Here is a 25416-nt window from a genome sequence, read left to right on the forward strand (position 1 = left end):
CTTAAAAACCCTCAAGATGTGCAGATCAAAGTACAGTGGGAATTTATGAGGAAGAAGGTGGAATTAATGGTAAAATTTTGAATTGTGCTTTTATAACCCAGTTCCTAAGAGCGACCACTTTCTTTCATATATTTTGTCCAGTAGCTGAGTCAATTTTAATAGTTTTCCTCTATTAAACTCCTTCATTGTTTTGGAACCTTTATGCTTTATGTTATACCCAGAAGCAAATGAGGAAAGGTCATTTGTTCACAGAGACAGCAGAATAAAAAAAACACCTAAATCCTCATATGGAACATATTTGTGTGTTGTGGTGTTTTCAGGAACCACCTTACACCTCTTTTGCAAAAGAAAATAAAAATGACAGATAGTACAGCGAGATCACAAAGATCCTTTGCCTAGCAAAGTTGACTCTTCTTAGTTGACTCAGGTTTCGTATTACAGTATAATCAAGGTCTACCCTGGAATAAGATACACTTAAAAGCAAATTCTCCCAGGTTGGGCACAAGGGATCCTTTCCCATAGCTATATTTGCACACTGCTTCACCTACTGCAGGAGGCAGCCATGCTCTGGAAGTGAGCCTGGGCTCTAATGAAGGAGGCTTATGGAACTCAGAAACAGTTGGTGCTTTGTCAGAGGAGCAAAACGGTAGCATAATTTGGGAGATGTGGCCTCCTGCTTTGAGTCTTTTGCATCAAACCAATATCTCTAACATATTTTTGACAGCTGATATCTTCACAAAACTGCACATATACCAAGTAGAATAGGATAAAATCTTGTTCTATATGACAGGGGTACATGGTTCTGCTGTGGGACCATGTAGGTTTTCATGTTGCTACTCTTTGACTTAGCACATTAAAAACTAAACAGGAAAAATTCTTTTAATAAGCTGACATAGTCCCTTTCAGCATATCAGCAATAAATTTTAAAAGCTGGCCTCCATTTTGTTTGGTGACAACTTTAGAAACAGTCATGTATGTTAGTACTTTGTGTAAATATGTGTCTAGATGTATGTAGACATACATGTATGTACACATGTGTATGTATATACATGTATATATTCACACACAATGCACTAACATGATCATCTCTAATGAAATCTGTAAAACCATGCTGCATGAAAATTTCCTCTCTCCATGTAGATCTGTATATACAAAATTATATAAACAAAATGTTTGTGCATCTTTTTTTTTTCCAGCTATCTCAACTATTCTTCATGATAGCAAGGATGTTGTATTTAGTCACTGGTAATTCTGGAAAGCTTATTCTATTTGGAAGTTTGTACTGTTGTACTGGCTTGAAATATTGTCAGAGTGCAAGAACAGCCAAAGATTAATGTTGGACTGAAATTTAAAAAACCCACCAAATTATTGAATAATTCCAATGTTCTATGCTACATAGAAAAAAAATGTTTCTTACTCATAGTTGATTAGCACTTTATTATGCACAGTTTCAGGGGTCAGACGGCAACATGCTTTATATGAATAGGTTTTTGTCTTTCTTATTGCATTCCTACACAGGCAGTATTGCTTTCAGGAAATCCCCTCCACATCTATGCATGTGAATTGTTGCTATCAATGCTTATGGTAGTGGAGCTGAGGCTTTATACTTAAACCAGACATTATCTGAAGAGTTCATATATTTTGTATTTGAAGTTCATATAATGTATAATTGAAGCAAACTTTTCAATCCAGTGTCATGACAGCTAGGGTAAAACTTTACTTGTTTGATTGTGTTTATACTAGGGGCCACAAGGGCCTCAGGGACCGGTTGGATTCCCCGGACCAAAGGGACCTCCAGTAAGTATTTTTTTAATCAAGTATGTACAACAGGAATGTTATTTTTCATACAGTGTTTCTGAAGTGAATATTTGAAGACTTATTTAAGGAATGGTTTATGTACAAATTATAAATATGCTTATTGAGCTCTAAAGCTAAGAGAAGAACTCATATATTCAAAATGATCATTGGTGCAGCTCATATGGCATTCAGCATGATATACTAAACAGAAAATCTTGTAGTATGTTGATGCCAATGTCCAGGTGACAGACCGAGCTTAGGCAAAATACTACTTTGCTGGTGTGTATTTTCTTTTAACAATTGATTCGTTGAGGAAAAAATAAAGGGGAAGGAGACATTCATTACTACAGAAACGTACAGAAGTAATAGCACATTTGAGCTGCAGCCTGAACTAGGTATACTGCTTTTCCAGTATGTTTCTGCTCGTGTGAAGTATAAAAGCATCAAACCACCCCTGATTTTTTTTTTTATCAATGCATTTGTTATTTTTATTTCCAATGCCAAAAGGTGAAATTTCATCAAATACTCCTGCAATTCTTAGTCTTGTGTTAACTGAGTCATTAAGCAAAGAAAAATGGAAGGGAGGTACGGGGATTTTCCATGATTTCTGAATTTACAGAAATCCAATTTGAACATGCATTTGACAAACTAACACTCACTGTCCAAGCAATTGCTAACACACAGCAGGGAGAACACAAGGAAAGTGTACTATTCAAATCACAATTAGCTGATAGAGGAGCAGTTAAACTGTACTGAAGACTAGTCTAGAAAGAAACAGATATCAGAGGTTCTCAGAGGTAACTGCACACTGTTTTTCAGAATTAAGGATGGCTAAGAAATGTTTTATGTATTTTAAAATTGCAGGGGCCACCTGGAAAAGATGGCTTGCCTGGGCACCCCGGACAGCGGGGTGAGACTGTAAGTAAATGTGCTCTATGTTAGTGTTGTAAACCTCCAAAGGTCGTGATCATATGGTCAAAACTAAAGAAACAGAGACAACAGAGAAAAGGGGAAGAGGCTGGGACTGAGAGGTTATATAACTAGTTTTCTGATGGTTGATATGTTGGGCATGAGAAAGCTTTATTTTGTTTCCATGCTACAAGGGTGAGGTTTCTTTTTGCTATACCCTATTAGTAACATCACAATGAGCTTAAATAGTCAATAGAAGTAAAGAAATTCGTATTCATATCTCATTTTTAGAAGAGATTTGTCAGGCGATTACTAAATTGTTCTTTTCTCACTGAATGCAATATAACATAAGTAATAACAAAAATTTACTAATGATAAGCAAATAGGAAACTGATAAGCTAACACCTTTGAAAAGTAGGATCAGAAATGATTCAATCTGTGAAAAAAAACTTAAATTTTGAAATTGTATCCTATGTAATCCCCCTAAGAATCACAATGAGTAAATTCTGGTCTAGTTCTGTAGTGCCAAAACTTTACTCCTATCCCACTGAAATAAAATAAAATTCTTATTCAGATTTTTCCAAGCTACAGAAAGCCACAAATGAATTTAGAGAAAAAATTTCTTAGCATCTCATTTCTCTACATTCGGTTAAATACGTTTTGTGTTCCAGGTTCAATGGAAATCTCTTAGTGACTGCTGACTCACTTCCACTGCTGGAAGGAGGAGCACAGAATGTAAATTCTGAAAAACTGTATTTTCTTATGCTAGTACTGTAGCATTATAATGCTTTGCAAAGATAGTGGCTTTTTAGTGTGTGTCAGAAATATTATTGACTACTACTTTGTTCTTTTTCTTTACAATGCAACATATGAAGACCAGTCTTGTGTAAGACTGAATTTTAATCATTGTTTAGAATGCAGGAAGCTCAACGTTGTTCTTTAGTCTGATAAAAATAAAAAACACAGTTACTATTTTCCCTTTATTCTTATTTATTTGAACATGAGCCAGTTATGTGCCATTACGACAAAGAATGCCAATAGTATCGTGGGCTGCAGTAGAGTGATCTGTCCCTTCTGTTAGCAAGTCCCTTCTGATAGCAAAGGGCCGCTAAGATGATTAAGGGACTGAACCATCTCTCCTGTGAGTAAAGGCTGATAGAGCTGGAACTGTTTAGACTAGAGAAGAGAAGGTCCAGATCAAATTTTCTCTAAGTATATAAATACCTGAAGGGAGGGTGTAAAGAAGGTGGAGCCCTGGCTCTTCTAAGTGGTGCCTGGTGACAGGACAAGGGGCAATGGGCATGAACTGAAACATGAGAGGTTCTACCTGAACATCAGGAAACACTTTTACACTTTGAGTGTGACTGAGCACTGGAACAGATTACCCAGAGAGCTTGCAGTCTCCATCCTTGGAGATATTTAAAAGACATCTGGACATATTCTTGGCCAACCAGTTCTCAGTGGCCCAGCTTGAGTGGGGCAGTTGCACCAAACGACCTCCTGAGGTCTCTTCCAACCTCAGCCATTCTATGATTTCTTTATTTCACTTACAACTAGAAAGGAAAGATACAAAATACAATGAAACTATGGGCTCTGCTACTGTGTGATGTTTGGGCCAGGTCCTTCTGGGTTTAAATCAATACTATGGTTCTCTACTTTTGGATCCTTTGAGTTTAGTGGGGTTAGACTGATACATAACTTGAGTAACTAGGAGCAAATGCAGCTTTTCATTAGGGTTGTTTTCTGCCCTGTGTATATTGATACTTGGGCCAGAATTAGTTTTAAAATATTTTTCTCCCATGGGCTCTCATGTATATGTTTTAGTAGAAAAAACAGATTTTTTAAAAAACCAAAAAGTAGACTTGTTGACTTTTTTTGGATTACTATTTCCATTTCAGATTTTTTTAATGTATAAATCAAAACTTTCATTGCATTCACTGGTAAATCAGGGTCTTTAGAACTCTGTTTCTTATTTAGGCATATATCTCATTAAAGTTCAGTGGTGCATGTGGGCATTACAGCAATTAGGGAATTAGGCTAAGAGACATACTCAAGCTTAATAAATTAGTCAGATTCCCAGATTGCATTTTGCAGCTTGCTTATGGAATAATAAGCATATATTGACAGCAACTGAGGTAAGTGTTAGTGGAGAAAAAGTTACAGCTTTTTTCCCCCAGTAAGCCATATGCACTTTGAAGAACTGCCATTGTTTGCTGAAATTCTAGACATAGGAGCAGTAGTATCATGATAAATAATTTGGAATATAAATGTAGGAATAAACTTGATACTGAAAATCAGTATTAAGCTAGTTCCTCCCTAGAAGTGATTATCAATATCAGTGATATCAATCTCAGATTGACAGGAGGCATCAGCTGCAGGAACTGTTAGATTGTCTGGTGTTATGCAAGAATTTAGTGTTTCATGTCTGTGAAAGGATAGAATAGAAATATACTAGCCGTTTCAAAGGCCTTCTTACTACAATAAACTCAGAATTATTAAATTATCTTTCACAGAAAATAACAAAAAAAAATCGAGGCTAATTAGGCACTTAAAAATACACAAATGAGACATTAGTGTAAAAATTTTAATACTAAATATTTTAGATGAACCTATGGTATGTTCAGGTCATCTTGAGTATTTGGTGCTGAAATCTCTTTTGCCTAGTCTTTTACAATCCTAAATCTGTAGGAATAGATAAGCTGGTGACCTAAGAGAGAAAGCAGTATAATGAAACCATTATTATCATCAAGAGTCATTGAATATACTGCAAAGTATGAATGCATTCTGCAAACTTGAGAATAGCAGGTCTTCTCAAGGTACTTGCAGGAAATGGGTAATACTCAACATTCCTTTGTCTTTCCTTACAATAGGCTTCAGAAGAAGCTTTGTGTAAAGGAAGGGACACATGAATGATTCCCTCTGTAGCAGTTCTGATTTTCAGTCATTAGAGCAAAGGGGTACTTTTGTATTTGTTTTTAGTCTGGATCATTTCAGAGGTCTGAGAGAGAGTGCCTAATCAGTTATGGGCCAAAATGAACCATGATAACGTCTGGCTGGCAGCAAGAAGATAATCAGGTTGAGGAAGGTAAAAAAAACTTAAGCTGGATCTGATGGAATGGGGCAGCTGTCAGTGAGACTGTGCCCAGAGGAATGCTGAGCAGGGCCCAACATTTGTAAGAAGTATGGGCCAGATGACACCTTTGTTTTTACACAGATGAGCAGGGTAGAAGACAAGATTCAGGCCGTTAGGCAGGGGATACTATGTGGAACCCTAGATGTGATACAGCAGTGAATGCACTCCTAATTACGCAGCAACACACTTCCAATATTTGAAAGAAATAATTTAGCAGATTTCAAAGATACATTAAACAGTACTACTATAAAGTGAGGCTGTCACTCAGCTTATTGACTAGTTTTGGACTGAAGTCTGGGGCCACTAATTTGAAAATTAAAATTCTGTAAAATTTCCCAGTGTTCTGAAAAAGTGCCCCCAAAACATTTCCTTTTTGTTCTCTGCTTCCCAGGTTTTGTCATCATACCAGTTTCTCATTAACTTTGTTCTTTTTGTGACACTCATGCTGCCTTTTTTACCATCTCTATATAACCTTCATCTTCACTGGATCTCTATTTCTTTTTATTTTCTTTCTGTCTAACCTCCCCTTTATCTTTAACGCCCCTCCAATTTAATCTATCTGTGTCTTTCTTTAAAAATCATTGGTATGTCTGGCTTTATGATTCATAATGTATATATGTATAAATGTATTTCCAGCTGTTTTTAGCTGAATCACTTATGCATTCAGGCTCACCTAATCAAGTTCACCTAGAAAGGTCTGTAACATTGACTGGAATTTTTACTGCTGTACCACCTCAGAGAGTTTGGAACTGATAGAGATAAGAAAGATCAATCAGTATTTCACTTCTAAGTATACACAGGGAAAAAAGAGTGTCTCAGTTTTATTTCCTAAATAGAAGGAATGTGTGACATGGAATTTCTCTTCTCTTCAGCACAGATATGAATTTTGCTTTTCTATATCTTGTCCTGGGTAACATAGTATTCTATAATTATTTCACAGGGTTTTCAAGGGAAAACTGGTCCTCCTGGTCCTGGTGGTGTTGTTGGCCCTCAGGTACCTCATTTAATTTCATAGTTACATTCATAAGACCAATTTTTAGTGGTTATCTTATGGCTAAAGCGGTTGTTTTGTTCTATTAAAAGGACCTATTGATGGGTATATTAACTTTTGTAACAAACTATGCATAACAACTTTAGAAAAGTGTACTTGGTGATCATCAGTGATTCCACAAAATATGCAAATGTTGGGCTTACCTTTCCACTTCTTTTATTCTGTGATTTCTTCATGTGATTATGGATTTGGTGGTTTAGGAAGTCAAGAAGGCAGAGGTCTTTGCCATGAAATAGTTCAGAAAGAACAATAAACGTTTGACTTTCTCATCAGAGGCCAAAACTGAGTTACTTTTAGATTGTGGAGAGGTTCACTATCAAAATTTCATTCAACCTAATCTTCTATTTTTTCTTTATTTGCTTCCCCCAACAAAATCAAGCATTTGGATTGCATGAGCTTTTTTGGGTAATACCCTCAGTGAAAATTTTCTGCTGGTGAATCTGAAGAGATATCTTTCAACTGTCCTGCCTTCCAATTCATATTATTCAGAACAACAACAGTACAGTGTTTCAGGACAATCATAATACATGGATTTCCCTCCCATGTCCTTTGTGTAACCTCCTCCCATACGTGGATACGCACTGTGTTTTAAAGTTTCGCTGCTTAAGGAGCAAGGTCAGGATTTCTTTGGAAGCTGTACAGACATGTTTGCAAGCAGAATGCAATGCAAGACTTATTTTATAGGACAAAGATATTTTGTAAGTCAGCTTTGCCTCGAGGGAAGTTAAGGAATGTATGCTAGCCAGTGGTAATGTTTTGTAACAGACAGTCATAACAGCTGGATATTAAGAATCTGTTCCTCCTCCTCCTACCTCCACCCCCACCGACACGAAGACATTGAATACATTGAGGTGGCTGAAGTTTTACTTTTGTGCTTAGGGTCCCACTGGTGAGACTGGCCCAATTGGTGAAAGAGGTCATCCAGGTCCTCCTGGTCCACCAGGTGAACAAGGCCTCCCAGGTGCTGCAGGAAAAGAAGGTGCTAAGGTATGATGTGGCTTTGGGAAACAAATTGGAAGGTACAGATAAATTGCTGACAGTTTCGTGTTTCAGATCATCCTGCAGAACATGCAGAATAAAATCAGAATATGCAATATAAAATCACAATTGACATGTTTCACCCAGAAGGATTTTGAAGACTGGAAGATTCCAATTGTATAGATGTGTCTGCTTCCACTGAAATAATGATAATTCTCTTGAGCCAATAGTTAGTATTTTTGCAAAAACAAGTTAAAAAATATTTTATATACACCACACATTCACAATGGAAATACATAGCAATGGCATGTTCACACCATGGTGGAAAATTATACATTGGCATTTAAAGTAGGATATGTCATACTGGCTAAAAAGTAAAATTGCACTTACCAAATTTAACTCTGTGCTTATTTTTGGCCGCCATTGGGGCACAAGAAAAATGCTACTTCTCTAGTTACTATGTAATTCTATTCAATCTTCCATTTTCAATGAGCATTGTAAATTTTTAATGAATGTATCTTTAAACATATTTTATGTTCTGTAACTAATACTGTGTTTTGTCAAAGCTCGTTATAAATTTAACCGTACTGAGACTATTGTACGGAAAATCTTAAAAGAGTTAGTGGGTGAATAAGTGGGGGCTTAGTCTTTTTTGTCACTACTATAACTAGGATCTGGTATTTAATTTTCATTACTCATTTAATGACTAACATAAACATTTTAAACATTTTTTTTTAAAATCAAAATGTAATATGTTTCCAAGGGTGACCCAGGCCCTCAAGGAATTCCTGGGAAAGATGGACCAGCAGGTCTTCGTGGTTTCCCTGGAGAGAGAGGCCTTCCTGGTGCTCAGGTATGATATAAGCATATAGAAACACATGTCAATTGTTCTAAATACAAGAAACAACGGATTAACTGTTGTATTTCATGGGATCTTCTACTGTGCTTAAAAATGAATGAAATAGGAGAACAGACTTCAAACATCCAACATTGGCTATATAAGCAAAAAGAATTTATTCAGTTTTTTGTCTTTCAATATTTAGATTCTTCCTTTTACATGTGTTAGAAAAATAACTCTTGAACTTTCCAAAAAGAGATCAGCTTTTATTATTATTATTTTTTTCATTTTTTAGGGTCCAGCTGGTCTGAAAGGAGGGGAAGGCCCACAAGGCCCACCTGGCCCAGTTGTAAGTAAACATAATAATTCTATGGAAATATAAACAATATTCTAGTAACTTTTTTTCTTTACCTGCGGTAATGTTTTCATCAACGAAGTCTGTAAAACAGCAGACAGATGTATGTCATTCAGTGTGACCAATAATTATGTTCTACTAATTATCCATACTAATAAACATTCAAGGAATGTGAGGGTTGTGAATATCTGAAACCTTCTGCTATCAGTAGGAAAGAGGTTCACTTGTTGCTTGCCACTTACACAATTACTTGTCACTTACACAAGGTATTGTTGAGATGAAAGAGGTTTTCCATATTGGAAAATCTATTGATAATAGGTAGTGGATTCATGCTGTTATGGTGGGTTGACCTTGGCTGGGCACCAGGTGGCCACCAAGTTGTGCTATCACTCCCCCTGCTCAACTGGGCAGGAGGATTAAAAATATGATGAAAAGCTCATTGGTCAAGATAAGGACAGGGAGGTCACTTGCCAATTGTCATTACAAGCAAAACAGACTCAACTTTAGGAAATTAATTTAATTTATTACCAATCAAAGTGTAGGATAATAAGAAATAAAAACCCGAATCTTAAAACACCGTCCCCCCACCCCTCCCTTCTACCCAGGCTCAACTTGACTCCCAAATTCTCTACCTCCTCCCCTCAAGCAGTACTGGGGGTGGGGAATGGAGGTTGCAGTCAGTTCATCACACATGGTCTCTGCCACTCCTTTCTCCTCACACTCTTCCTCTATTCCAGTATGGGGACCCACCCACAGTCCTCCACAAACTTCTCCAGCATGGGTGTTTCCCATAGCCTGCAGTTCTTCCCAGACTGCTCCAGCATAGGTCCTTTGTACATGGTGCAGGCCTTCAGGAACCGAATGCTCCAGCATGGGTCCCCCATGAGGTCATAGGTCCTGCCGGAAAACCTTCTCCAGCATAGGCTTTCTCCCTCCATGGAGCCACAGGTCCTGCCAGAACCCTGCTCCACTGTGGAGTCTCTATGGGTCACAGCCTACTTCATGCACATCCATCTTCTCTGGTGTGGGGTCCTCCATGGGCCACAGGTGGATATCTGCTCCACCGTTAACCACCATGGGCTGCAAGGGCACAGCCTGCCTCACCATGGTCCTCACCACGGGCTGCAGGGGAGGCTGCTCCTCCCCCTTCTTCACTGACCGTGGTGTCTGTAGAGTTATTTCTCTCACATATTCTTTCTTACTCCTCTCTTCCAACTGCTGTTGCGCAGCAGTTTTTCCCCCCTTCTTAAATATGTTACCCCAGAGGCGCTATCACCATTGCTGATGTGCTCAGCTTTGGCCAGCAGCAGGACCATCTTGGAGCCGACTGGCATTGACTTGGCTGGACATAGGGAAAGCTTCTAGCAGCTTCTCACAGAAGACGCTCCTGCAGCTCCCTCACGAACAAAACTTGCTTTCAGAGTAATTTTGTTAACCAAAACCTTGCCAGGCAAACCCAATACAGCTGTGTTCCTTTTGTACAACTGCAGTTCACTCATACAGATGACACACATAATGTTAAAAATACTGCTGTTGTTCTGCGTAGCCTAAGCTAGCATTTAAATATGTGGCATTATTACTTTTGTACCCTTATTATTGCATCTAATGTTTTGAAACATATACCGGCCTATGTGTAAGTTTTGGTACATTTTAACTCATTGTGAAATGTTCTTTTTGTTTAGATTGGGATAGCAGAATTTTTCCTATATAAAGAAAAAAATAAATCACAGATAAATATTCTACTTCAGTAATTTCAGTATAGTCGCAAAATGTGACATGCTCTGTTTCTTTCCACCACAATTTTATATTTTTTTATTTATTTGCTATCTTTCAAAAAAAAAAAAAGGTTTGAAGACAGTTGTCTCATAATCTGTTGAAGTTTTTCACTCACAGTTTGGAGACTTCAACTTACTTAAGGGAAGACATCTTAATCCTGTTTTAAAGTGCTTTAAAATTGGTACAGGGAATGATATAGCAGCAGTCACACCACACCATTATTTTTACTACAGTATCTACATTGAAAAAAATATCTTTCAATGAAAGTTTAGGTTCTGTAGGAAAGGGGAAAAATTGTAGAGCAAGCTTAAGAACTTTGAGAAAGTATGATGAGCATTGTAAAAACATACCTTATTTTGGAAAATAGTAACATGCATCTTGAAATTGCCCATTGAATTCCATGGGAAAATAGATAATGCAAGAATATAAGAATGCTTATTCATGATACCGTTTCATGAATATGAAATGATGCATTATACAATTACTTAAGGATTTTAGAATATAAGATGACCAAAACCAACCATTGCCTTAAAAACTTTATCTTTACTGTACTTCTTGTATGGACTGTGTCTGTAGACAGGATCAGTAAAACTGCTTGCTCAGCTAGTAACAGCTCTGTAAAATCACGTCATGCAGTAATATTCCTTCTCAATATTTTAAGCCCAACACAGGCATAAAAATGTATTTACCAATTTTTTGTGGTGTTGTAGTTGTTTTTTTCTTTATGATCATTATAGAAAAGCAGTGATAAGTACTTATTCCTCAAAAGCAGTAAATTATTCTTCCTTGAGTAGTGTGACTAGGCTTTTTTTAGATGGTCCTGTGCTTAACATTTGTTTATATTTAGAATTTTGTTTCATGTTTGGACTTCTACTATTTATATGTCTGCTGCTCTTTCACTGTGGTTTCTGGTAGTTATCCACTGAAAAGTATTTGAAGTAGGATATGCTTAAAGTTACCTATTCTCTATTGCTGTTTGTTATGCAAGCAAGTTCTACAAGGATGCACTAGTATTCAAAACATGGTACAGTTGTTCCCAAATGTGAGTTGTGTAGGTTTTGACAGTCATCTTGTCAACTTACTTCTTTCACTCGGTGCAACTAAGTAAGAAAAAAAAATCAGCACAGCTATTCCTGTTACACAAAAAAAGTAATGGAGGAGCTGAAATGCTTTTTTTTTGATTATTTCAAAAATAAAATTCTCTCATGTCCCTGCAATTCATACTGAGATTAGAATGCATTAAACAAGAACGAAAAACCTGAAAATTAGTATAAAGTTTCTTGCTTTTGGATTAATTCTACGTTACTGGAAAACACTGCTGTAGCACACTTTTTAAGCTTTAGTTCTTGATTTCCAACATGTACCAACACGGTACTTGCATTCTTAAAATTATTTTTTTAATTCTTAATGCCTTTAAGTTTCTATTCTTTAAATCAAGAACTTGCATTTGTGATTTGCAGTTCTTCTTAACACCATGCAGTATGTATACATTCAAAAAAGACATCAAAACAAGGTGGCTGGGAACAACGGAGTGGAGTGGAATGGAAGCTAGTAGGGGGAGTCAAAAGGGATAACATCCCACCCCATGTGAAGAAATTGAACTGTTACAAGAAAAGACGAATCAAAATCAAGAAAGCATAGATAGATCAGAATAGTCTTTTCAATCTAAAGGTCGTGTCTTAATTTTTTGTTAAAGGAGGCCCTAAGGCTAGGCTAACAAGTAGATAGCTACTCAGGTGCTTTGAACCAGAACTGTTCTGAGCATGTACAAACCAGACAGCACAAGCATACCTGACATTTAATACACACCACTTTCCCAGACAGGGTGCCCACACAGTAGCTGTGCCACTACTATCATAGCTTCTCATAAATATGCATCACATAGGTGCTTTTGCCTCACAACCTTATCTTGTTTAGTGATGGTTGTCCATGTTCTGAAATACATGTGTTTGAATTTAAATTTAGATGTTCCATGTTTTTCTATTTGTTATAGGATATGTATATGTCAGTGGGTAGGTTCAAAACATCAGAGTCTTTCTGAGGTGAATGTCTAAATCACCCGCATTTACCATCCATTGGCTCAAATCATGGAGCTCTCTTGGAGCTCATGAACAGTATTCCTTTCATGAGAAACTGAATTGGAAGAAACATTCCAAGACCACTTCTAATACCTAGCAGCTAATGGGAGTTTAGTACAAGAATTATCATGAAGTTTATTCCAGAAATACACAAATTATGGGTGTCAAGAGCACAGTACCAACTGCTTCTTCACTTTATAAATCCATTCCTGTTGGGGCCACACTCCCTGCTAAGGTAAACAGTCATAGAAAGAATCACTTAGGAAGCTCAGAATTTTTTGCATATTGTTTTTCCAGTCTTTGAAAAATAGATGTAGTACAGCAGGAATTGTGAGCAGAGTGGAAAGACAGTTTGAAGGGTAAAGTTATTTAGGGTGTGTGGTTTTGTTTTTTTTTTTCAAATATACTTTGAATTCACTGTAGTGCAAGCAGGCCACTTGAGGCCCAAACACAACCACACTGCCCTGAGAGTATTCCAGAAGTCCTCAGTGGGATTTTTTTCCCATTTAATCTTTAATTACTAACTTGCTATCTTCAAAGTGTTTTTCAGTGCTTTTTTTTTTCACGGTAGCTCATAGCAGACCATGAGCATCAAATAGTCTTAAAATATTTTCCCATCTATTTTTAGCCAACAGAGGGTACACACAGAAGTGTAATTATAATGGAGTCTTCACTTGCCATTTATAATAGGAAGCAAATTCATGCCACTGGATGATTTTCCTTCAATTGCCTGCCAGTACCAATTGCTTCTAACTAGCATATATAGTGAATCGTAAGCTTTATTTGGCTAGCACATACATCTGCAAGCATACCAAACAAATGACTGCTCCAAATACTGTGTATGCCAATTACTGTGCTTAGAGGGATTTGGACAAAAGAGATGCATGAATGCACTCCAGAAGAAGGATTTTTTTCTGGTGGTTTTTGTTGTGGGGTTTTTGTTTGTGGTTTTTTTAACAGTTCTCTTTTATCTGCTATCTTTGTCTTTTGTTTGTTTTCTTCCCTTCTCATACTACTGTGTGGAATGCTGAATGCTGATGAGAGAAAGCTCTTTGGAATGTCAAGCAGTCATTTTTCATTAGCTCATTTAGGAATAGGATGCCCAAATTGGACTCAGAGTAAACCAGCTGTAAGCTACACAGTTTTCAGTACTGCACTATCTAGAGCAATGTTCCTCTGTCTGATAACATTTTTCAGCCATGGGGATCTTCACTTGTTGAACGTTTTGTTAACCATCAGTAAAAACTATTGCTACTACTATGTAATGTATACAATGAGTATAATTACATATCTCTTTACAGGAAGATAAAAACAAGGTTACTAATGAGTATATAGTCTGTATAAGAGAAATACAAGACAAAGCATGGCACTTCCATTCTGTAGAAAAGTTTTTACCCCCCCCCCCCCCCCCAAATTAATAAAAAGATTTCAGGATGTGAGTGCCACTGCAAGACCACAGGTTAACAAGGAGTTTAGTAACAAAAGGGGATTGTTTCACAGTGAGATAGTGACAAAAAAAAGGTAATAAACATAAAAAGAGAGAACAGACTTAAGAAGCTGCCTAAAATGCTTTTCTGAGTTGTGACTATAATTTAGTGTGTTGTGCTTTGATCAGAGGCCATTCTTACAAAGAAGTGAGAGGATCCTTGAAAACAGAAGGTATACTTGCTGTTAATAACTCATATGAAATTTATGTAAAACATAAAAATAATGCAAAGATAAATATGAAAATTTGGCTGAGTAAAAAGAGCTACTAGAAATTATGGCCACTGTTAGTGTCTGCTGTCTGATACAGGAAAGATCTATGAGTTAGTTGGATTATTTTTTTTCCTCTGTGTTCTTGCATCCTACTGATGAGATGACCTAAAATTGTTAAGCTTATGAGAGCTGACAAGATCAGAGACCATGTTAGTATGGCTGCAAGGTACTGATTTTTTCTTGTTGAATTCACTGAAGTCTTAGGAACTAAAATAACAGTATTCTAGGCATTCACCTAGACTTAAAAAAAACAAAACAAAACAAAAAAACAAAAAAAAAACCCCACAAACACCAAAAACCAACACCTGGAAGGATAAAATCATCTATGATTCCTGCACACTTTTTTTGAACACTCATGCAGAGTTAGATCTTAATGAGATAATGTGTAAAAATATTTGGAACAACTATTCAGTATTCTCCTCTGTCATAGTCATCTGGAGGGAAAAGCACCTTATTATGGATTTAGTACCAGTTATGCCAATGGGGTCAGTCCAGGAAAAGTATGTTATGAATAAAATAAAAAAATTGGGCCCTCATAGGTGCAAGCATCTTAAAACTCCAGTGGTTCCAAAGCCAGCAAATTTCATCTTGCTTAAACATAGGAAAAAAACTGGCTATTCAGAACCTCAGGCTGCAACATCTATTACTTATCCATTCTATGATAAGTCACCCCACTTCCAGTCTATCAGTTGGAAAAGTGAAATTATCAATAACTTTAAAGTGTTAGGAACTGTCTTGTAGGTGTCAAGCTGTAAAACTGGGGAAATATTACTGTACAACAAACAAATCTTTAACAGTGCTCTCTTCATAAAAAAAATTGTATATTATTTAACAGACAGAAAACAAAAGATGCTGCAAAAGTGTGAAAAATATATAAATTTAGAGGGACAGGAGACAGCTCTCTTTTCTTTTTAGTTTCCAGTGAGTCCATAAATTTCAAGGCTAACTGTGCTGGTATTAGTGAAATAGTTTTTCCCATTAGACTTGTAAGCACAAAACTAGCTCATATGTAGAATATAATGGATCAGAATACTCTGTTGTCTTTGTTCCCATGCTGCCTTGTCTCCAGGACACAGGAAGGATGTGCAGCATCTGGAATCCTCAGGAAGTATCAGGACTGGCAAAGCTGGATTCCTGTCAGAGTTCTCAGCCAGTGATGGTGCAAAAAAGCACAAGAAGTTCCACCATTCTCCATGCTCTGCCTGTACCCGGGAGAGCATCACGTTTCTTTTTCCCTACAAATGCTGACTCTTGCGAGGAACAGGAAGAAGCAGTTTAGGTGCCAGTTAACCTGAATCAAGAAACAGGAAATTTTCCCCTGTGCTATCATGAATCCAATTCACAAGAATACTTGCTCAGAATCTGTGTGTGTGGTCAAGGATATATTAGGAATTCGAATGTAAAGGTCTTTTGCTTCCTGTCACTTTCTTGCTGTGATGTGCCTCCAAACAGGTGCCCATTTCTTTGCTTATGAGTTAGAGAGAACTTTGGTTGTAGATCACTGTTTGGAAATTAACCCATCATGCAGAAAGGATTTAAAATCAGTACTCCACATTGTGGCTTTTTGACTTAACGATAGGCAAATATGAATAGACCAAAATTTAACATTTTTATTCTGAAATTCCATTTATTTGAGTACAAGTTCTAATCTATACTGTCTTCTGTTCCCTTATAACTTCCTAGGAAGGAATTTTAGTATCAGAACACCTTGTTTCCTTTCCTTTTTCACCTTCAGCTCTACTGTATATGCCATATGTATTTTTTAAAAGTGCAATAAAACAGTGGAAAAAAAATTAATCCACCCTAGGTACCTCTGTTTTTAGAGCACTGCAGATTTTTACATACCTAGTCATTATGTCCATTTTGTCTAGTTAGCTCAATCCAGCAGAAACCATAAAGACACAGCTCAGAATATAAAAGGTTACAGAGCTTGGCTCTGTGGCAGACTGACATATTTAAAAGAAAAGTTGGCTTTTTGTGGAATTGCTATAAGCCCTACACTGCTTCAAAAGAAAGAGATGACATGGCAGGTAGAAACTAAATTTTCACTGATGGATGTTTGGGTAGTTTCAGATAGAAAAAAACTTATTTAGACAATTAATAGTAATAACAATGATATGACTCATTTAAAAGTGGCAGTTATTGATGTTAGAGTAAAAATTATTCCTCTCTGCTATTATTCTCTGTAGAAGTATATCCCAGAATACACAATTCCAGTATTTTTCCCACATACAGCACCTGTCTTTTCCCCTTTTATCTGCAATATTAGATTTTTAACTTTTTCTGTTCTTCTTTAAAGATACCTGTGCATCCAAGCCTCCTCTGTATGACACGTCAGATTAGTCATTATACTTCAATGGATTTTTACACAGGTGATTTGAAATGCAGAAACATACTGATCATCTCAGCAATGTGCATCACAAAACTTGACAAAAATTTTTGATTATGGTGTGGGTTAGTTCTGCGTTTTAATATGGTGAATATTCATTCATCAAAGTAGTATGTTAATGTATTTCAGAAACACAGAGTAAAAATATTCTAGAAAACAGGGTGAAGCACACTTCTATTATGATGAACAAATACAGGAGGGGGTATTTATGAAAAGAAATAATTAGTGTTAAATATGAATTATTGAGTATGAACTTGTTCTTTCAGCCTTTTTTTTTCTGTTGAATGTGTACTCTTCCACCAGATGGAATCTCACTGAATAACAGGATTCTTCTTGGTTGGCCTGGGTCATGAGAACCCCCAACAGTTATTAGGGCTATATCAGAAATCTCTTATACACCTTTGTTTCTTTTCAGGGTTCACCAGGGGAACGTGGAGCAGCAGGCACTGCTGGTCCAATTGGACTACCAGGTCGTCCTGGACCTCAGGGTCCTCCAGGCCCTGCAGGGGAGAAGGGTGCTCCCGTAAGTAATCACAGGGTCACATAAAACTATCACAGCACAGACTTTTCATCCCAGAATGTTACTTTTTTCCATTCTAGTATTTGCCTATTAAACATATCCTCAGAATACCTGACTACTACTTTTGTATTTAGAATTAAGCAAAGAGTAAAACCTTTTTTTTCATACCCTCTAACACCCAGGAAGGATTAAACCCATTATTATCACAGCAGGGAGTGAATATAATAAAAAAGTTTGTCAAATCAGTCTTTCATTAAAACTTTTGTACTCAGCCACTGCGTTAGAGTACAAGTGTCATCAGCTTCCATTATTACTTCGTATAATTTTCTGATACATTCTTTTCACTTTATAATTTCCTTTCTGTTGGTATTTTTTTTAAAATTTTGTATTGGTAATGTGACTGCCTGTACTGAAATAATTATTAGTCTCCTGTGATAATGTGGATCACTTCCTTTTCTTCAAAACCAGGGTGAAAAAGGTCCTCAAGGTCCAGCTGGACGTGATGGAGTACAGGGTCCTGTAGGACTTCCTGGTCCTGCTGGTCCTAGTGGTTCTCCTGGAGAAGATGGTGACAAGGTGAATCGTTATAATTGCTATTAGTACATCTGTGAGAATATGTGTCAGTACAGTTCTCTGGTTGTAGCTCTCCTCACAATAAATACAGTGACAAAGCAGCTCTTACCCCTGCCTCCCCCAAACTCCCTCCACCCACTGCAAAAAAACCCCTTCTATAATCAGATATCTAAGGGACAGATGTGATGGGACATTGGGATTTGTGTTCAAGAGCTAGTAGACCAATATTTATCCTGGCAAGGAAACAAGGATGAAAGTGTGACAGAATAAATCAAGGCAGATGATATTTTTTTGTCTATTTTAGAAACTTGGTTTGCTGAATGAGTAAGATAAAATGTTTTCAGTAATGTATAGTGATTTGGAACCACTGTGAATAGGTTGAGGGTGTCAGAATAATACATTTGCAGCAGAGGTACTCTGTTGACTGAATTTAGGACATGGCACCTTTCAGGCTCATCTTGCATGTTTTCTTGATCCAGTACTGTTCTGTTAGTTAGCATAGCATAAATGTAAAGACTTTGAGGTCTCTTTTTATGATTCATGAGTGTTATTCATCCCACAGAGAGTATTTTCTGTGGTTTAATTTAATTGGGTTTTTATTATTATATAAAGAAAACATTTTTTTCTGACATGGTTTCCTGGTGATTTGCATAATTTTGAAGTTTTGAAATATTGTACATTACAGTGAGAACCAGTTATTCAGTCACATACAGTTAGACAAGACTGTAAATCAGGGTGCTTTCCTTGTAAGTTCATGTTGAAGGTGATGTGTGGAACACAGTTTCCTTTATTTAGAGCTCAGTTGCACTGTACTTCAAAACCAGGTCTTGTTGCCCTTTGCAGTATAGCAATCGATATCTGGATGAATATGACATACCATTGATTGATGCAGAATTGTCCCCTTTAGGCCTTCACACTTGAAGCAGCAGCAGCAGAAAACACAGAATAATCATATCAAAAGGAACATTTAAAGATACTGTGATACTGACTTCAGCTAAGTGTGAAGAAGAGTACTTTAAACAAGAAGTTTAACTTTCAACTTTCAATTACAGGGTGAAATTGGTGAACCGGGTCAGAAAGGTAGTAAAGGTGACAAGGGAGAAAACGTGAGTAGCCAAATATTTTGTCCGTTATGTTCTTCATAAATAAAAAGTATTCATGCATGAAGTATGCATGTAGCCTTGCTACATCAATGAACAAAGACACACTTCAGAAAGGTTTCTTCAAAATAATGTTCATTTTTAATGCAACGCTAGAGGTTTGTAATTACAGAGCCATGCATATATTTAGTATTTCTCATATTCCTTGAGCTTACAGAATAGTTAAAAAATAGATAGGCAAACTACATTCCTAAGCACCCTTTTTATACAATTTTAATTCATCCTTTCTGTGTTTGAGCAGGGAGAGACTAAGGATATACATACATTCTCTTACTGTGTTTAACTTCACTGACTGGATTGTGTCAATATACACAGCTTTAGCTTCTTAGCCACAATTGTGAACAATATGAAGACTCAGAAGAGAAATCTACTAATAGAGTTTTACATTTTTTAAAGACTATCTAATTCTGAAAAGCATGTTTAACTGATTGCAGCATTTTAAAATAGTGAAGATCTCAGATGAAATGGCTTGTACAAGTTTTCAAATATCACTAGGCCTATTCGTGAATTTAAGACTAATCAGGCTTCTACTGATTTGATTTGAAATGTTTTTGTCTTCAAAAGTATTTCTAAAGTTCAAGCACTTCCTCTTTTGATTGAGCCCAGAAATATAAAAATAAGCTTTTTCCACCATAAAATTTGAAGCTAGAAAGACTACAGCTAGCTGTTTTTCTGTTTGATTTTGCTTTCTTCCCCAAAAATTCAGAAAAGGTTTGTTTTAATTGCTGTTAAATTTCAAGATAAACTGGCTTTTTTTTGAATAATTTTCCTTCAGAAACAATAGAGAAGTAATTACAGAAAGATTTTTTTAATTATTATATTTCATCAATGTCACAGTTAACAAAGCTGAGAACTCAACATAGTAGTATTCATAACTAAACATATTTACTATCTTGAAAACACTGCTTATTATGATTAAGAACTTACAAAGCATCATAAAGGTAGATTGCTTCTAAAAATTACACAAAATTTATGGCTAATACATAATCAAATTAGGTTTTCTAGGAGAATACATGCAAATCCAAGCAAATCACAATTTCATGATAATTTCATAGAAAAAATGTAGTGACAAAATGTGCAATAAAATGACAAGCTTTTTTGTTTGTTTGTTTTTAAAGGTTAGCTTGTCCTTTTCAGTTATTTCTGCAAGAAAGACTTCTGCAATTTCCAGACATATTTTTGACAATCTTATTAGATCAAATCATAAGTTCTATAATGAACTATTTGTAATGCCCTGTTAACACAAGGAATGTAATATTATGCATATGGATGAGACAACACTTCTATTATAAACCCCAGTTTTCCAAGAAACACACATATAAACGAATTCTAGGGAAATTCTGCTTCAGACTAAAATTATTCCTGCATAATCTGAGAGAATGTTTTAGTTAACTTGGCAAAATTAATTTAACAAATATAAACATTTTTAAGTCAGTCTTAAAACTATGGATTTGTTCCCAGTTAACTGAAAGTCAATCTTAATATATTTGCTGTTGTAATTGTAAACCAGTTGTGGGACAGACAGAAATATATGCAGCTCCTCTTTGTCCACCTAAAGAAGTTCATAACAGTACAGGCCCTGTGTACACAGAAAAATCTTCTGTTTAAAGGAAAGGGCAGAGAAAGCATATGAAGCAGGTCATGCTCCAGTTCCACTTCAGGCTTTGCGTGCAGATCATACGCATATCCTTCTGTTTCCCCTTTGACATGCCTCTTCATTAGAGATGCTTCTGCATCAGAGAAATTCAGAAAAAACACATGCTGCACCTTTCTATTTCAGATCATCCTGGCATAGCTAGTTATGCTGAGCATTAGACTGTGACCATAGTCCCCATAGTGAGTACTAATGTATTTGGGCATGTTCCAGCAGACCCGCTTTACAAATAAAGTGTCTGAAGCATAATCGTTTGAGAATGTATCCTGTACTCTCAGTCTCAAGGTTTAAGGCATTTGGGAATATAACATGTTTTCCATGAAATACAAGATTCAGTGTTCAGGCCTGCTTAGCTGAATGTTACCCTATTTAAAGTCACATGTATTGAATCCTATTTGCCCTCAATTGCAGTCATTCAACCCTGACAATTTCAGAATGTGTTTATTTCAAATCTGCTTTCCTTTCAACATGCTGACAGATGTATATTGGGGCAGGGATGACAGACCTTGTTGGTCACCTCTGAAAGATTCTAAAAAGGAAGTAAGTGCCTAGTTCTTGAAATCACAGGACATAAAGAACAGATACTCACAATACCTAGACACCCACAAAAGCCTTGATGGGCATTTAGAGCCTAGTCACAGCAAGGACCCTGAACAAAGAATTGATTCCTCTTTCCTGTTTAAGAAGAGCTGGAAACATCTTCAATTTCCTGTTGAAACTAACAAGGTTTTATGTTTCAGGGTTTAACTATACTGTGCCTAACAAAAAATACTATGTTGCCATATCCTAGCTGGGGACAGTACAATTTTATTGTTGATGCACATCCTTTCTTGGTCTTCAAAACCTCCATGGCTACCACAGCTGCCTTTATTAACTGAAGATTCTCTCCTGATGATTCAGATCAGTCTCTCTCCATTTGCCCTCCAGAGTAATAGAAAAAAGTCTAGCCATATGTCCAAATAATTTCTCATTAATCAATTGCAAAGTACCTTCCAACAATACTTTATATCAAAATAAGAATTTAAGTGAGATAAAAAATGTGTAGATCTCATTCTGGGCCTATAAAATGAAGGAGAAGGTAGAAGCATCCTGCAGAGTGTAGAAGCAATCTGTTCCAATGTAATTTTTTGTTTTAATTAACGCATGCTAATTCCCTTTCTCATGGTAACCTCCCCCAGTCAATAGGAGCATTTCTAGGAGTCCTTTCATTTACATAAGCCACCATAGAGGCTAAAAAGCTTTGCTTCACCTATTGCCATCAGGTATATGATGAAAATTATAGCAGAAAAGAAATACATAGATTGACACTTCAAACTCCCTAGAAAATAAGATACTCTTAAAATGTACATAGAACCCAAAAAATAGGCTATGAGACTTAAGAAGTCTTTTTTCTTAATCTCCCTATAAAGGACAGAATAATCTAATTTTAGCCCTAGCAAGGTCTTTAAATCCAAGCATTATTCTGCACTACATTAGAATTCCCAGCCTAGAAACTGTAAACAACTTCCTTGCCATCTGGAATAGCATACTAGAATTCAGGCATTGCCAGGTACATGGTTTTATGCTTTCTTAGCTTCACTCTTTATCATTCTAGTCTCTCCAGCTGGTGCAAAAAACAGATTCAAACTACCACATAACTTTAGCCTCATCATAAACTAGTATCTTGCATTCCCATACTTGGTTAGATATCTTCATCACGTCACATCTGCATAACTGACTTCTAAATTATGTACAATATAACTTATTTTTTATATAATAGAAGGTTATTATTCTGTAAGAAGACCAAAGAAATTAGAGTTCCTCTCAGAAATGTATTTTTTTACCATTCTGTTGAAAAGAGACTTAATATCAAAGAGAATGTGACTCCTGATGCTTAGACTTTTTCATGTCTGCTGGAGGTCAAAATAAGCTTTGTGCTGTTGCAAAAAAAAACATTTCCAATTTCATAAAAGTATTGAATATTTCATATGCAAATAATAAGCATTCCATTTAAAGATAGATTGTTAGATGATGCTTTAAATGTTGAGGTTTTCTGCACAAATCTCATTGAAAGGTCTGGTATTTTTAATTGTGAAAAATTTGTGAAAAAAATACTTTACATTTTAATTCAAGTTTGCGTGGTTTTCTATTTTAAATATCCTGAAACATTACAAATGTGCTTTCAATAAATGCTGGTATTAAATCTATTTTACATATGCAAATCTTGAGTTTTTCAGAGCTAAACAAATACAGATTGTTTGTACTGAATGGAAAAGACTTGTGAATAATTCTGTATTCTCTATGGAGAAATGTAGAAATTCTTAATAGACCTTGATCATGCAAATGGGGTTGTCTCTATATTTGCTTTTAATCTTATTCCAGATGCCATAATCACTGACTTTTCCTTTTGGATGTTTGTTTGTTGCAGGGTCCTCCAGGTCCACCAGGTCTCCAGGGTCCTGTTGGTGCCCCTGGTATAGCTGTAAGTAGCTTATTCAGAGCAAACCCCAATCTTGCCATAACTCATCTGAAATCTAGAAGCTCTTTGAACTGCATGCCTTTACTCGGGAATGTATTTCAAATCACTATTAACAGTTCTGTCATTGTCCCCTTACATGCAGTTGTTTATTTCAAACAAGCCTGCATAGGTGTTATTTTATTGCAGATTTGCAGCCAGGCAATAATTTGAAGGAATTATTAAAAATGAAATAGTGTAAATAGTGAATGGGGCCCATCCTTTCAGTGAACTTGTTTGATGGTATGTATGACAGTCAGTAGTAAAATCAGCTCAGTACCAGATGCATTTAAAAGAGGGTATCTCTTTTCAAAACCTACCTGATACAGAGGGATTGATTTTGATATTTATTTAGAAGGTTTGAATTCTTCTGCCATGAAGATTGGTAGAACTGTATGCTGCTCATATTTACTAATATGTAGGTATTCGACAGCTAGAATGCTTATGCAGATGTGAAAGAGAAATGGTATTCAGTGAAAAAAATTGTGAGTATTATTTGTATTATTTTGTGAGTATTATTTTGTGAGTATTATTTGACCGCCATTAAACCAGGGCATATGCTGTTATTCTGTCTGTATAACAGATTTCATTCAGTCAAGGTAGTGTACATGCATTTGTAAAGACATTACACATGATTTGGAGTCCTCTTCCAGTCATTTCCATGGAGCTTTTGCTGTTATTATCAGACCTGTGATACTTTTATTTTTTGCTGTTTCTGAACAGGGAGGTGATGGGGAGCCAGGCCCAAGAGGTCAGCAAGGGATGTTTGGGCAAAAAGGTGATGAAGGTCCTCGAGGCTTCCCTGGCCCTCCAGGCCCTATTGGCTTACAGGTAAATTCCTGTACTATTTTACCCTGATCAGAACACTGATTCCTGTGTCAAAAGCTAAATGAGTATTGTCTTCTATTAAATAAATCATAGCATCAGTTAATAAGAACTGAAAGATCCCATATTCATAGAGGTCATGCATAAATAACAGATTTAATGCTGAAGGAGATTGATAGGATGCACTGAAAGTAAACTCCTGGCTACCGTAGGCTTTAGAATTTCATTCAGTAATTCATTCATTTATAGAGTCCAAAAAATTACGTTTTAACAAGAGCACTTCTTTTTACTGGAGATACACATTTTGAAGAAAAGATTCAACTTGGTGGTGTATTTAATATGTCCTAGTCATTTACTGTATTCTCACAATAGGTTTTGGCAACATAGTGTGTTTCTCAGTGATACCACTGCAGGCACTACTTGTATTCTGAAAGATTAGCAGAACTCCATGATGCTTATACACTGCTGCCATCACTGGCAGGTTCCTATAGTTTCATGTTTCTTCCTCTTAAAATTGTTACTCGATGAGTCAAAAAACACAAAGCGAGCATACAGTAAAATGTAGGCTTCTCACTGCTGCATCCAGAGAATTACAGCTGGAAAATCCTGCTTTTTGAAAAATCTAATTTGCTTAAACATAACAAAACAAAGAACAAGATGTTTAGGACCTTTCATTCATTTCCATGTAATTAACATTAGAGCACGGAGCACTTTGAAACTATTTCTAATCCACGCATTAAGCTGTAATGTGAATCATATCTTTTAAAAAATGGAAAAGTATAGCAGTAGTGTTTGAATTTATTAAACAGTATTTCTCCTTTCTATCCACCATGCATAAACTGACTCATCTTTCACTAAGCCAAACCTTAGCCTGTAGCTATCATTTTTTAAATTGTTACATAATGCAGTTCACAAAACTTACAATGAAGTTTATAAAATATTGTAAACCTCCTTGGAAGATAAACAGTTCATTACTGCACCAACACCTATGTCTTGTGTAGATTCATATTGCCTCTGAAATTGAAAATGTCTTTATTTTCAGAAATAATACCTCAGAAAAAATATTCCTAAATTTTATTATGGATTGTTTAGGTTTTTAGTATTTTTAAGAGTGAAATAAAATTATCC

General features: G+C 36.2%; 1 protein-coding gene across 5 annotated transcripts in view; it reads left to right on the forward strand.

Moving 5' to 3' along the window:
* The window catches only part of COL11A1 (collagen type XI alpha 1 chain), a 160741-nt gene that overhangs the window by 99705 nt on the left and 35620 nt on the right, over positions 1-25416 (forward strand). For all 5 annotated transcript variants that reach the window (XM_040610990.1, XM_040610993.1, XM_040610992.1 and 2 more), the window contains 11 exons: positions 1744-1797; positions 2662-2715; positions 6780-6833; positions 7770-7877; positions 8632-8721; positions 9002-9055; positions 17478-17585; positions 18051-18158; positions 19208-19261; positions 23377-23430; positions 24187-24294. In XM_040610990.1, coding sequence (XP_040466924.1) covers positions 1744-1797; positions 2662-2715; positions 6780-6833; positions 7770-7877; positions 8632-8721; positions 9002-9055; positions 17478-17585; positions 18051-18158; positions 19208-19261; positions 23377-23430; positions 24187-24294 — 846 coding nt within the window. The remainder of the gene's footprint in view (positions 1-1743; positions 1798-2661; positions 2716-6779; positions 6834-7769; positions 7878-8631; positions 8722-9001; positions 9056-17477; positions 17586-18050; positions 18159-19207; positions 19262-23376; positions 23431-24186; positions 24295-25416) is intronic.

The sequence above is a fragment of the Falco naumanni genome, chromosome 11 (genome assembly GCF_017639655.2).
Source record: "Falco naumanni isolate bFalNau1 chromosome 11, bFalNau1.pat, whole genome shotgun sequence".
Taxonomy (NCBI): domain Eukaryota; kingdom Metazoa; phylum Chordata; class Aves; order Falconiformes; family Falconidae; genus Falco; species Falco naumanni.